Genomic DNA, 14,401 nt, shown 5'->3' with positions numbered 1-14,401 from the left:
AGCGGCAAGGGGGTGTCTGGGGGAGGGAGGAGAGGACAGCGGGAAGAAGGGAAGGGGTGGCGAGGAGAGAGGCTGGCAGAGGGGCACGGGGGTGAGCCGTGGGCAGGTGTCTCCCTCACCCGTGGTCGGCACCAGCCCTCTCCTCACCCCTCACTTCTCACCCCCGGGTCCTGCCCCTCAAGGGGCCTCTCCGGGCAGGGCCACAGGGGCTGCCCCCTTCCTCTAATCTCCGAGTGGCTCAGGGTTTTGCTTGTAGAGAACAGGTCTGCCTGGGGTGTCCGGGCCTCACCGTGTGGGTGACCCGGGGGGACCCGCCCACGCACAGCCCCTACCTGTCTCGCAGTGGGCTCCTGCGAAGCCTGGGGGACATTGGCACACGAAGGCCCCCGGGAGGTCCCTGCAGGACCCTCCGTTTCTGCAGGGCTGAGCCTGGCACTCGTCTGTCTCTGCAGACACAGAACACGGGTGCAGACACAGAACACGGGTGCAGACACAGAACACGGGTGCAGACACAGAACACGGGTGCAGACACAGAACACGGGCAGCGCGCGCCTGTAGGGCCTACGGGGACGTACACGGCCCTACCTGGCACTCGTCTGTCTCTGCAGACACAGAACACGGGTGCAGACACAGAACACGGGTGCAGACACAGAACACGGGTGCAGACACAGAACACGGGCAGCGCGCGCCTGTAGGGCCTACGGGGACGTACACGGCCCTACCTGGCACTCGTCTGTCTCTGCAGACACAGAACACGGGCAGCACGCGCCTGTAGGGCCTACGGGGACTTACACGGCCCTACCTGGCACTCATCTGTCTCTGCAGACACAGAACACGGGTGCAGACACAGAACACGGGTGCAGACACAGAACACGGGCAGCGCGCGCCTGTAGGGCCTACGGGGACGTACACGGCCCTACCTGGCACTCGTCTGTCTCTGCAGACACAGAACACGGCAGCATGCGCCTGTAGGGCCTACGGGGACGTACACGGCCCTACGTGGGTGTACAGGGGTTACAGCCCCGCGGGGCCTCCTGTGGGGTCTACGCAGGCTACACGACCCCCAGGACTCTGTGTGCAGCCTGCAGCCTCCGCCTCACACCTGCTGCTCCCCTACCTGCCCACAAAGCCCTCACTGCCGGTGGCTCCGGCCACGTCACTGCCCAGGCTCCTGCGGCCCTGGCTGGACATCCCGGGCCTGGCCCTCCAGCGGCAGGGTCGGTGTCTCAGGTCTTAGAGCCTCACACAGGTGTGAGGCGGGCAGGGCATGCCCAGCACCGCACCCGGCCGGCCCCCACTCCCTCTGCCAGCTGGGCGCGCTGGCCAGGCACCAGGGCTGGGGACCTGCCCTTTCTGAGCCCCATCTTGTCTGCCCTGAGGCCAGAGTGCAGGTGTGCCTTTCTCAGCTGGAGGTGGGGACAGAGTTGGCAGGGACCTGAGCATGTGGACAGTGCCTGGCCAGCCAGACACCGGCCAAGGTGAGGGGCGGCTGGGGCAGGGTGACCACAGCCAGGAGAGCCCTGTGCCTCAGGCCATGGCCAGGCTGCTGGAGCTGCTGCCCTGTGGTGAGGGCCGGCCGTCTTACCCAGCTCACAGCGAGCTCCTTCACGCCCCGGGCTGCAGATGCACAGGTACCCGGCGACTCGGTCCTGGCAGGAGCCACCATGCAGGCACGGCTGGGATCGGCACTCGTCAATCTCTGGGAGAGGAGGGACCGAGAACAGAGAACAAAGCAACATGAACAACGTTGGACCGAGAACAGAGAACAGAGCAACATGAACAACGCTGGCACCGTTAGAGGCGATGGCTTGAAGCCAGGTTAAGGTGGATGTGAGCTGTGTTCTGAGGAGCTGGGTGGAGCTCTGTGACGCCCCCTTGGCACTTGGAGACGGCAGGGTTGAGGGAGCACACCTTTGGAGGGGAAGGGACACGCCGTAGGCCAGGGCCCCGTGCTGGGCTGTGTCCATGAACAATGGCCTGGAAGGCTCCAGAAGATACCGTGAGGCTCACTTCCACAGCTCCAGGTGGACGGGCCCAATCTTGCCAATTCAGTAAATAACAATCATGTATGAAAACAATCATTGCAATGGGTTGAGTCCTTCCTTTTAAAGTATTCACCCCATGTTGTTCTTAAACTGGGAGTTGTGCTCCCGAATTCACAATGTCCAGCTTAGAAAAGTTTAATTTGAGTGCTTGATATGTAACTAAGTCGGTGGTAGTGACATAGGGCCCTGGGGTCCCCCACCACCTGGGCGTTAGGATGCTGACGGCCCCGTGGGTCCCGTGCACTTCCCTGCCCCATGTGACACATGTCTCTGTGGCTGCCACCTCCGTTCCTAAGTTTGTACGAATTACGTAAACAACACTGTACACGGCTTTGTTTCGCCATCAACGTTCTCGCCAGGATCCTGCGATAGGAGGGCTCCTCTCTCTCCGCACGGTGCTAATAAGACAACTCCGTGGTGCTGAGGGTTCTGTGGGTCTCCCCACTGCCGCGTAATATTCCACAGTGTGATGAGCCCGCACGTTATCCGTCCTGGTTTGCTTCGCGTTTGGGCCGGTTCTAGACGTTCTGCTGTCGCCAAGAAAGAGTGTTTCTGTGAGTCTGTCACCGCCTGGTGTAAACTGCGGGGGCTCCTTAGACGTATGCCGAGAACGGGTGTGGGGGGTGTTGCTGTGGCACGGTCCACGTGACCAGTCTGCTCCACGCGGCTGTCTCTGTGTTGAAACGATCCACGCTTCCTCCCGCAATCCACCACAAAGCCCGCAGCCCCAGGGCTCGCCGACACGCAGGCCTCTTCAACTCCGGGAGTGTGGCCAACTGAACGCACTCTATAAGCTTCTGATTGGCGTTTGAAAGAGACAGTCCCCGTCCATTACGATGCTTTCTATCTTGTAGTCTGTTTTGTCTCAGGGCAACCTAGCTAAACCAGCCGTACACACACACACACACACGCACGCATGCACGTGTGCTGTATATATATGTATACATATACATATACGTAATACATATTTATAATTGATTTTATATATAACTGATTTTAGTGAGAGAGGAAGGGGTAGACAGAGAGAGACACGAACATTGATCTGTTTCTGTATGTGCCCTGACCGGGGATCAAACCGGCAACCTCTGAGCTTCGAGACCAAGCTCTAACCAACCCAGCTGTCAGCCAGACCTAAACCAGCCAAATTTTGATTTGTGCTCACCTGGTTTTCCCCCATACTTTGTCTTTCTGTGTCCTTATGTTTTAGGGATGTCTCTTCTGAGTGTATAGCTTGTTTTGTAATAATTCTGGCCATCTGTCTTTTACCTGGAGGGTTTTTGCTCATTCATATTTGTGTGTGTGTGTGTGTGTGTGTGTGTGTGTGGCAGAGACAGAGAGAGTCAGAGAGAGGGACAGATAGAGACAGACAGACAGAAAGGCAGAGAGATGAGAAGCATCAATTTTTCATTGTGGTTCCTTAGTTGTTCATTGATTGATTTCTCATATGTGCCTTGACTGGGGGCTACAGCAGACTGAGAGACTCCTTGCTCAAGCCAGCGACCTTGGGCTCAAGCTGGTGAGCCCGTGCTCAAGCTGGCGACCTCAAGGTCTTGAACCTGGGTCCTTCGTGTCCCAGTCTGACGCTCTATCCACTGCGCCACCGCCTGGTCAGGCTCATTCATATTTTTTTAATCCTAACTTTTAATTCTTTTAATGCTAACTTTTGTCACTTTTCCCTCTTTTCTCCACTTAGTGACACATCTTATTACGGTATCTCATAATTCTTCCTTCTTATTGCTCACAGAATATCTTACCTTATTCGAGTTTATCTTGAGTTTATCTTATTTGAGTAGTCCCTCGGAAAAATTTATCTTTTGGGGGGATAAGCCTCTGAGGTGGTGTTGCCTGAGACTATTTTCATATCACATTTTTATTTTATACTATTAAGTTATATATTTTATATAATATTGTTTCATATTTGAATAGCAATTGGGATTTTTTTTTTTAAGTTTTCAGCGTTTATCCTGCTTGTTGTTTGCTGAGCTTCTTGTATTTGTGGGCTGATGTGTTCTTCACTTCTAGAGAATGCTCAGTTATAATCTCTTCTGGCCTCTCTTTCTGGGACTCTAGTTCCGTACTTGTTTTTAGAAAATCTATTTATTCATAATTCATAACTCAGTGCTTTTCTCTCTGATCTTGGGTTTGGATTAACTGCGGACCTGACCCCGAGTCTGTGATGTTTCTTCTGTGCACCCCTGCTGTTGTGAGCCTGTCCGGACTGCTCAGCTCAGATGTGCATTTTCTACATTGTTACTTTTAAGTTTCCTTCGCTGGGGTTTCTCTCTTCTCATTCCCTCTGCCTGCTCGGGTCTGTAAGGCCTGTTTCAGGTTTGTCTGCTGACTCCAGCGTGTGTGTCCACCGCAGGCCTGTTTCCAGTGGCCGTTTTATTTCTTCTCAGACACCGTGCCGTTGAGAACACAGATCAAGCCCTGGCCAGGTGGCTCAGCGGACAGAGCGTTGTCCCAGCACGCCGAAGTCATGGGTTTGAGCCTTGGTCAGGACACACATGAGAGGCAATCAGATACACAACTAAATGGAACTAAATGGAATGATGAGTTGATGCTTTTCTCTCTCTTTCTTCCCCACCCCCCTCTTAATTAATGGAAAAATAAAAAAAATAAAGACAGACCAAAGTGAACAGTGCTGTCCCTGTGGGTGGGTGTGCTCCGCCCCCAGCCAGGTGGCCAGGTGGCGGAAGGTGGCTGGGCACATTTCAGTCATGGGAGTTCCTGGTGGGTTTTAGATGCTTCAGAGCTGGGACAGCCCCACCCCCCGCTGGACTTGGGATCCCACGCACTCTCTAAAACCCCTGTGGGGGTGGCTGGTGGGTGCCGAGGTCTCACACCTGCAGACCCTGACTCGACCCCCTGTGCACCCACAGTTGTCCAGGGCCGGGTGACTTCCCAGCCCCTCCACTGGGGTCGGCTCCCCGGGTGACAGAGCCAGTCTCCCACTGGGAAGCACTCGCCACAGCTGCTCAGCACCCTCAGCTCCCCAACAGGTGAGGAGATGTGGTTATGGGCCACCTGGTGTGGGAGCAGTGGTGCTTTGTAACTGTGTGCGTCTGAACGAATGGACCCCCGGTAGCAACAGGTGCCGTTTCGGTATCTCACGGTGGTGCCGCTGTTGAGGAGTCTGGTGCCTGTCCGACTCTGGTTCCCTTTTCCTCTCTGGACCTTGTAAGAATGGTGTCTGTGCCGACGTTCTTAACTTGTGTTACAATGTGTCTGATGTGTCTCCCTCTCCTGTGTGCTGCTCTGTCTGTGGCCCTTCAGCCTGGGGTGGTTCATCTGTTATTCTGCGCGTCCAAGTCCGCAGTTGCCGACGTTTCATCCTGTGGTGGTTTCCTCTCCGGCCTGGACTCCCGTTACGGCAGGGTCACCCACAGCACACCCACCCTTCACGGCTGCCTGTGTGTCCTCTGTGATTTACTTAAGAATCACCTGGGCAGAGTCCTCGAACTGACCCTTCAGCTCATGATACTCTCAGGCTTCACCTGCATCCGTGTCTATACCTATTTCAATTGTGTCTGTTATGGCAACTATTTCAGGTTTTCAGCCCTCTTATTTCTGCCGTCTTTTTAAAAGGACGTCCTGGCGGGTGCACGCCCGTCCTCGGCCAGCAGGGTGCGCTGTCTGCCCGGTACTGTCCAAGGTGGCTGTGCTGAGGGCTGGCGTCCCCGGGGCACAGCTCCTCACCGCACACAGGCCCGCAGGCCCGCTCGCAGGCCCACGTGCGCCCGCGCGCACAAGGAGGGTATCTCCTAGGCAACAGCCTCCCGCTGGGGGCTGGGAAGGACAGGAGGAAGGGAAGATGCATGAGGTCTGGGATGCCCACCTGTCTTACGGAGCTCCTCACCTGAGCAGGGTGCACAGGGTGGGCTTTGCAGGGCGTTTGGGAGACAGGAATGCGTATGTGACCCACCCACTCTGGATGCCGTCACTGTCCCTACGCTGCTTTGCTACTCCATTTGTCTTTGTTTCGTGAAATGTGTCAACATCACACACGGTTTCTGATGAGCCGCGTGTGGGACGCTCTGGCTCAAAGCCGTCCGCCTGCAGCTGTGTTACCAGCCCCGTGCCCCCGGAGACATGGCCAGAGAGAGCTCTGCGCCCAGGCCGGGCGTGAGCGCTGCGGGAGCCTGCAGAGCGGCACTCTGGATGCCATCGTTCCATCGCGCCCGGCCCGTGGGGTCTGGTCGGTGGGTGTCTGACTCTACAGGTCTGGGAGGGACCTGGAGCAGGAGGCATGGCCTGAACCTCGGAATACTTCTTTAGGACGCTGCCCTTGGGCTCCCTCCCTGCCGGCCTCAGCTGCACTCTCTGGGCTGCTCTGAATCTGGGGATCGCTAGTGAGTGGTCCAGAGAGGACCTGGCACTGGCTCTACCACCCGCTCCAAGGGGTTATGGCCTCACTTCTCCAGGAGGAGGTCAGGGCCAGGGTCAGAACGGCACCCGGGGCTCCTCCCTGACTCAGCCCGCCCACCTCCGCGCCCCACCCCGAGGGCCCGCAGATCACCATGGCACTGGGGAGGCTCACTCCAGACGCCCTGCAGCTGGCAGACCCGCACCGGGTGGGGGACGCTCGGGCTGTAGCCGTGGTCACAGGAGTACAGGGCCACCGAGCCCAGCCGCGTGCCGTTGAAGTGCAGGGTGGCGTGCTTCACCTCCGCGGGGGGGCCACAGTCCACCTCTGCAAGGACACGGCAGCCCCTTCTGCACCGCAGGGCACCTGCCCAGCCCACTACTCTGCCCTCTGCCCACCAGGAGGGAGCCTTGGACACCGCTCCCTCCAAAGGCCATCCCACAGTGAAGGTGCCTTGACCTCCAGGACGGGCTGCCCAGGGGTTTCCTTCCTTCTTCCTCTCTGTCCCCTCCACCCCTGCCCCTCCAGAATTAGGAAAAGCAGCTGTGCCCTCGCCCCAGCCCCCGGCCCCCCAGCCCCCGGCCCCCCAGCCCCCGGCCCTCCAGCCCCCGGCCCCCCAGCCCCCCAGCCCCCGGCCCTCCAGCCCCCGGCCCCCCAGCCCCCGGCCCCCCAGCCCCCAGCCCTCCAGCCCCCGGCCCCCGGCCCCCCAGCCCTCCAGCCCCCGGCCCCCGGCCCTCCAGTCCCCGGCCCTCCAGCCCCCGGCCCCCCAGTCCCCGGCCCTCTCACCCGCCTGGCACCGGCGTCCCGTGTAGCCCGCTCGGCAGCGGCAGGAGAAGTCTGTGCCCAGGTCCTCACAGGTGCCCCCGTTCACGCAGGGGCTCCGGAAGCAGGGGGACGGGGCTGCAAGGTCACAGGGGTCACTCACCCATCACTGGCCTCCCCATTGGCCTCCGGGCTGCACAAGGACGTCCCCCTCCAGGCCGTCCGGCCTCCTGCCCCACCCTCCCCTCTGCCTAGGCCAGCCTGGTTTCTGTCTCCAGCTGACCCGCGTCCACCTCACCTATCTCGCAGTGCCGCCCGGAAAAGCCCGGGGGACAGTCACACTTGTATTTGCCAATGTAGTGGAAGCAGGTGCCACCGTTGTGACAGGGGCCCGAGGCACACGAGTCCGGCTTCCCTGGGGGCAGAGGGCACCATCGGGGTCAGGTGTCACGTGCTCCGCCTCTGCCCCTCCCCCAGGTCCCGGACATCCAGAGCTGGGGGCCCTCGGGGACGCTCCTGACAGGCAGGTGGCAGCGGGTCATGGGTCCCCCCCCATTCCTGGCTGACCCAGCTGGCAGGGGCGCACCGATCTCGCAGTGCCTCCCGGTGAAGCGGTACGGGCAGCTGCACTGGTACTCGCCACCTGCCTCCTTGCAGGTGCCCCCGTTCCGGCAGGGCCCCGAGCTGCACAGGCGTGGCCGGGCTGCGGGTGGACAGAGAGACAGCGAGGCGGGTCGCCCACAGGACGTCGCCGCCACGACGCGTCCTGTCCTGTCCTGTGTGGCCCCGAGGAGCTCACGCGCTCGAGCCTGTGTCTGGGCACATCTGTCCCCCAGGATAGCCCCTCCGCCTCCTCGATGTTCTTGGGGACACTCTGCAGCAGGAGGGGGGCTCAGCCCTTCCGTCCTCCATCCCCACCCTGAGGCACCTCACAGGCTGTATGTCCAAGTTCCGGCCACCCCATCCTGGAAGCAGCCACCCTGTGTCCCCAGTGTCCCCTGAGGGACACCTTTGTCAAGTGCGAAGAACAATGTGGTGGGTCTTCTTGGAAACCCTTCCTCTTCCTGCGGGAAAAGCCATGGGGCTTCTGTGGGTCAGCATACTGGGGACCTGCCCTCCGGGCCCCAGGAGAGCAAGGGAGGCTCCGGATAAAGAGAGACTGAGGTCTCTCTCTGAGCAAGCGGGCTGTTGGGACATTTGTGGCACGGTGCTGTGACCAAGGACAGGCGGAGGCCGCCCTGAGGTCAGGGGGCCGGCCCACTGGGCTCGGACCCAGCTGCCTAGGTGCATGGTCACTGCTTCAAACTGTAAAGAAGGGACAGTCTGGGGCAAGGACAGGGACGCCTGCAAGGCACTTAGGGAATGGTAGGTCGATGACATTCTCCAAGCTGAATTAGGTTAAACAAAATCCTAATGAGTTCTTTTTTTTTTCATTTGGAAAACACTACGCGGGAAACGCAGCCGGTTCGGAGGAAAGCAAAGGGCGGGGCGGCCCCCAGAACGGAGCAGGGGAGGGATTCGCGGAGAAGCTCCCGCGCGGCGCTGTCCGGGGTGCTGACGCCCCACCTTTCTCGCAGTGCCGGCCGTGGAACCCGCGCGGGCACTCGCACGTGTAGGAGTCCTCCTGGGCCTCGCAGGAGCCTCCGTTGAAGCAGGGGTCCGAGTCGCAGGGCGACGGCAGTGCTGTGGAGTCAGAAGGTGACCCTGGAGTCTGTGTTTCGTCCCAGGCCAGCGGCTGGCCGGGCCACCCTGACATCCCGACTGGAACCCTGGGCCACTCGAAATACACTCTGCTGGGTCTTGATTCCTCACGCTGGGCCCTAAAGCCCCTCCCGGGAATTTCTTTTATTCCTGATTCCCAGGACTCCGCCTCCCTCCTCTAGCGCTGGGACTGGGCTGTGGTTCATCAATGTCATCCTCACATGTCATCACGCGCCGTGTGAGTCCCTGGTTATCTGCTCTCAGCAAGTCCCTAGTGGTCAGTGGGATTGATCCCGTGCTGCCTTAGACCAGCATTAACTATTTTAGCGGCTAAGCTAGGGGCTGTGGACGGTGCTATGTGACACCTTGTAGGCGGCCAGGTGCTCTTTCAACCGCCCGTCTGCTGCGGGGCAGACAGGCAGAGACCCAGCCCATGTGAAAGAGGGTTGGGGGCGGGCCCTGCGGGTCTTCTGGTGCCCAGCGGGGCAGCCACGATGCCCTCCCCAACCCCCCCCCCCCCGGGTGTCTGGGCGCCATCCCCGGCCTGCGGCCTGCCCCCGCCCCCCACCCTTCTCACAGTGGCTGACGTTGTGGTCGGTGTGGCAGACGCACAGGTAGCTGCCGCCGTACTCCATGCAGTAGCCGCCGTCCGGGCACTGGGTGTTCATGTTGCAGGGCGTGGCTGTGACCTCTGCAGGGGACAGAAGCAGCCCTGTCTCAGGTCCTCCCGGGGCCCCGTGCCCTTGACCAGGAGGGGCTGTGCAGACCCAGCGACCCCAGCAGGGAGGCCAGACTGGGGCATTTCTGTTGCCAGCCCCTCCTGGGGTGGGGATCGGGCCCCAGAACTGCTGGTCCAGGATCCGGGCCTGTGGATCGTGCTCCAGGCCGAAGGCACCTTCAAACCCTGGTTCGGAGGATGGTCAGGGGCAGGCAGGGCGTCTCCTGTCCCAGCCCTGGGCACCTACCAAATTCGCAGAGGAGTCCAAAGAAACCTGGTGGGCACTGGCAGAGGGTGGCGTTGGCCCCCAGGCATCTGCCACCGTTGCGGCACTCACAGTCGTCAGGGGTGCCTGCCACAGAGAGAGGGGCCTCAATGTTGGGATGCTGGGGGCCTCTCCTGACCCCGCCCTGCCCCGGCGACCTTCCACAGAGCCGCTGTGCGCACCCCCACGCCCTCACACTTTCCCTGTGGTGGTGTTTGCACGCACACCCCGCGGGAGGCCCCGGCCTGACCGCAGCCCCGCAGCCCAGCCCACACGCACACGCACAGGCCCCTGCCCAACTGCAGCCCCGCCCACACGCACACGCACACGCACAGGCCCCGGCCCCACCGCAGCCCCGCCCACCTCGCAGGAGGCACTGCAGCCCCGCAGCCCCGCCCACACGCACACACACACGCACACGCACAGGCCCCAGCCCCACCGCAGCCCCGCAGCCCAGCCCACACGCACGGTCCCTGCAGTCGAGGCCCATGTAGCCTTCGGGGCACTCGCACACGTAGCCCTTGTCTGCGTCCACACAGGTGCCCCCGTTCTGGCACGGGGCCGAGAGGCAGGCGTCGGGCACCGGGCGGCTTCCTGTAAGAAAGGGGTCGGGGTTTTAACCTCTGTTCCCAGTGCCACGTGGCGTCTGAGCCCGAGGCCTGTTTCCTGAAGCTGACTTCCAGCTGTCCTCGCCCGCGAGGGCTCGTCTCGGGAGCAGAGTGAGAAGCCAGGCTGGGATGGCCCACGGTGGGCGTCAGCTGTGCGGCTCAAGCGCCTCTGTCCGTCCGACACTGGGGTTCCCGATACCTTTCTGCCGCTGACTCGGGTGTAATTTTGCTGTGGTCAGGGTGGAGCACGGTCCTTTCCGATGCACCGAGCCTTATTTTAGGATGGCAGGATGGTCTCGTGGTGAGTGCTCCTGGGCACCTGGAAAGAATGTGCCTGAGCGGCCACCTGGCCAGGCGGGCCACCAGTGCCGACCGACTCCTGCTCACATGTCCCCGAGCTGCCGGTGGAGGGGTGCTGAGCTCCCCATCGACAGTCACCTGCCCCCGTGTTCTGGTCGCTTCCTCTGCTTGAGTCTTGATTCTCACTCACGGCGTCGTTAGAGCTGTTGAATCCTCTTGGGGAACTCGTGCCTGCGTCATTGGGACGGGTCTCTCTCTGTCCCTGACAGGGATTCCGTTTCCCTGGGGTGCTGCCGGCCACCCCGTTCCTCCTCGTTTCTTCCATGTCCAGTTTCTTCACGTTGTTTCAGAATTCATCTGTTAAATTAATACACAGTAAAGTTGGATTTTGGTCGCGGTATACAGTTCCATGAATTTTAACTCCCGTGTGGGTTTGCGTGACCCCCGCCACAGTCAGGATCAGCACGTTCCATCACCCCCAAGACGTCCCTGTTCTCTCTCTTCGGGTCACAGACGCCCTTGTCCACTTCACACGTGAACGGGAGGACCCGACAAGGCCAGGCTCCCTTGACCGAGAGGCCAATGAGCTGTGTGGCGTGCAGACCGACCCACGCTGGCTGCCGACTCTGAACATCAAGCTTCTCTGGACGCGGCCGTGCCCGCTCGACTGCGTGTTGCCTGTGGCTGGCCGCTTTGCGCGACGCTGGCGGTGCCGAGTGGCTGTAACCGCGCGGCCGGAAAGCCGAAACCGTCGATCTCTGGCCCCTCATAGAACAAGCCGGCTCAGTCTGCGTCAAGCTGCGGTTGTATTTGTCTACAGGACACAGTCCCCAGATGCGTTGTTACTGTTTTGTTTTACACTTCTTTTTACAGAGATGATAAGATAAAAAGGAGAGTCCTCTCTGCTCCCGTGTTTACTGTTTCTAGAGCTCTTCCCTCCCTGGTGCAGACCCCGGCTCTGGTCCGGTGCCACCCGCTTCTGTCTAGAGAGCCTCCCAGAAGTCTCCCGGGCGCAGGGGTGCTGCGGGGTGCTCTGAGCCTTGGGTCTGAGATCGTCATCTCACCTTTGCTTCTGAAAGCAGGTGGTGGGGGTTTCCCTTCCGTACGGCGAAGGTGCCGCCTGCCGTCTGGGGCTGCAGTGTCCTCCGGGGATGGCGGCTGTCGCCTAGTCTCTCTGCGAGGATTCTGTTTCCTCCGCTGCTCCTGGGACTTTTCCTCTCCGCCGCTGGTTTTCAGCACACCGAGTGGGACGTGTCCCCGCGTGGTCTCCTTCCTGTCTTTCTTGGGTTGGGTCGGTTGTGGTTTTCATCAAATGTAGAGGGCGTTTGTTCACAGACGTCCTGTGTCCCCAGCGCCGCCCTCACCCTGGGACTCCAGAGGCCGCCTGTCACCGGATGCTGTCTCCGGCTCACTGTGCGTGCGCACGCCGTGTCGCTGCTGCTCTTCCTCTCCAAGTTCACTGCCACCTCCCTCTGCGGTATCGCCCTGCTGTCCGCACAGCCCAGCGTGGAGTCGGATTCTGATCTCCTACCTCTCACGCACCCGCCTCCCCGGCCGTCCTGGGCACAGGGAGCGGATTCACCACGGTGACTATCCGTAGTTGCTAATTCAGTCATCTCTGGCATCCATTTCTGTTGACCCGCTGGCTGGGGAGGGGGGTCACATCTTCCTAAGTCTTTGCGTGCCGGTCAACGCGGACTATTCCCTTCAGGGTCCTGGCTTCTGCTGTGTTCTTTCAAAGTGTGCAGGGTTTTATTCTGGCTTGTGGCTAACGAACTCACTTGGGAACCGTTTGATCCTTTCTTTCTTTTCTGAAGCTGGAAACGGGGAGAGACAGTCAGACAGACTCCCGCATGCGCCCGACCAAGATCCACCCGGCACGCCCACCAGGGGGCGACGCTCTGCCCCTCCGGGGTGTTGCTCTGTTGCGACCAGAGCCACTCCAGCGCCTGGGGCAGAGGCCAAGGAGCCATCCCCAGCGCCCGGGCCATCTTTGCTCCAATGGAGCCTCGGCTGCGGGAGGGGAAGAGAGAGACAGAGAGGAAGGAGAGGGGGAGGGGTGGAGAAGCAGATGGGCGCTTCTCCTGTGTGCCCTGGCCGGGAATCAAACCCGGGACTTCTGCACACCAGGCCGATGCTCTACCACTGAGCCAACCGGCCAGGGCCCTGTCTGATCCTTTCAAACTTTCTATCCGATCGTCGGGGCAGGTCAGGGTCCCCTGCCATTCAGCATTGACTTATCCCCACTCCTAAGGAGACACCGCGCAGTGCTGGCCCTGGGTACGAGGAGCTCCCTCCACGCAGAGAGGCAAACTGCTCCCAGCCCTGCCGAGAGCCAGGGATCGATCGACACTCAGCTCCCGGCTGCACGGACTCCCCTCACCCGGACTGTCCCGAGCGAAGACTCACAGGTCCCTGTACAGAGCCTTAGGGTTTACCTCCCTCCCCCGCAGCTCTGTCCTCGCCGACTTTCTGCCCACACCAGCCACCATGCTCACATCTGTCTCCTCCACTGACTCAGGAGGCCTGCCGGAGTCTGGACGCCTCTGTGCACAGCAGCCTGGACACTGCCCCCAGGCAGGACAGGGCAGACTGCAGGGCTCCCTCGTCCGTGCCACCCCCTCTTCTCAGGGATGACAGTCCTGTGCTGTCCTTTGTTCTGCAGCTGAAAGCAGTTGTTTGATACATTCTGTCTGGTCCTCTAGTTCTTGACGGTGAGAGGGCATTCCCAGTGCAGCTAATCTTCCTGGCCAGGAGCAGGAGGCTCGACTCTCTCTCTCTCTCATCTCCAAATTCTGACCAGCGACTTGTTGGATCTGATGAGAATGTCAGGTGAGGTTTGTACCCTGTGATGCGGCTACTGACCTGCTCTCGGGGGTAGAGTGTCAGTTGCCTTGTTTCTTCCTCATTTGCTTTCTTTTTCCGTACAAAATGGGTGCGTTCTTTGCAAAATCTTCAATATCACTTATCTGTTCTCTGACTTGGGTTTCGTTGAACACACAAATATTTAGGTAAAAAGCTGAGAAAGAAGGACCGTGGCACACACAGTGATTTTAAGCAGCCAGTCAAGTCAGAGTGGCACCCTCTGCCCCCTGCCCCGCACGATCTCCCCTCCTCTGAGGTGGGCACGGATCCATCTGCCCCCTGCCCCGCACGACCTCCCCTCCTCTGAGGTGGGCACGGCACCCGTCTGCCCCCTGCCCCGCACGACCTCCCCTCCTCTGAGGTGGGCACGGATCCATCTGCCCCCTGCCCCGCACGACCTCCCCTCCTCTGAGGTGGGCACGGCACCCGTCTGCCCCCTGCCCTGCACGACCTCCCCTCCTCTGCGGTGGGCACGGCGTCCATCTGCCCCCTGCCCCGCACGACCTCCCCTCCTCTGAGGTGGGCATGGCGTCCATCTGCCCCCTGCCCCGCACGACCTCCCCTCCTCTGAGGTGGGCACGGATCCATCTGCCCCCTGCCCCGCACGACCTCCCCCTCCTCTGAGGTGGGCACGGCACCCATCTGCCTCCTGCCCCGCACGACCTCCCCCTCCTCTGAGGTGGGCACGGTGCCCATCTGCCCCCTGCCCCGCACGACCTCCCCCTCCTGCCCCCTGCCCCGCACGACCTCCCCCTCCTCTGCGGTGGGCAC

The 14,401-nt window shown here is 60.7% G+C and overlaps 1 protein-coding gene across 1 annotated transcript in view; it reads right to left on the bottom strand.

Moving 5' to 3' along the window:
• Positions 1 to 14,401, bottom strand: part of SNED1 (sushi, nidogen and EGF like domains 1) — a 66,081-nt gene that overhangs the window by 29,750 nt on the left and 21,930 nt on the right. Inside the window, exons 9-18 of the mRNA XM_066345918.1 lie at positions 10,326 to 10,451; positions 9,840 to 9,944; positions 9,452 to 9,565; positions 8,740 to 8,856; positions 7,760 to 7,876; positions 7,472 to 7,588; positions 7,198 to 7,311; positions 6,565 to 6,738; positions 1,586 to 1,699; positions 333 to 446 (exon numbers count right to left, since the gene is read on the bottom strand). Coding sequence (XP_066202015.1) covers positions 333 to 446; positions 1,586 to 1,699; positions 6,565 to 6,738; positions 7,198 to 7,311; positions 7,472 to 7,588; positions 7,760 to 7,876; positions 8,740 to 8,856; positions 9,452 to 9,565; positions 9,840 to 9,944; positions 10,326 to 10,451 — 1,212 coding nt within the window. The remainder of the gene's footprint in view (positions 1 to 332; positions 447 to 1,585; positions 1,700 to 6,564; positions 6,739 to 7,197; positions 7,312 to 7,471; positions 7,589 to 7,759; positions 7,877 to 8,739; positions 8,857 to 9,451; positions 9,566 to 9,839; positions 9,945 to 10,325; positions 10,452 to 14,401) is intronic.

This window comes from Saccopteryx leptura, chromosome 7, assembly GCF_036850995.1.
Source record: "Saccopteryx leptura isolate mSacLep1 chromosome 7, mSacLep1_pri_phased_curated, whole genome shotgun sequence".
In the NCBI taxonomy this organism is placed as follows: domain Eukaryota; kingdom Metazoa; phylum Chordata; class Mammalia; order Chiroptera; family Emballonuridae; genus Saccopteryx; species Saccopteryx leptura.
The sequence above is the reverse complement of the archived record's forward strand: the minus strand, read 5'-3'. Positions and strand labels throughout refer to the sequence as shown.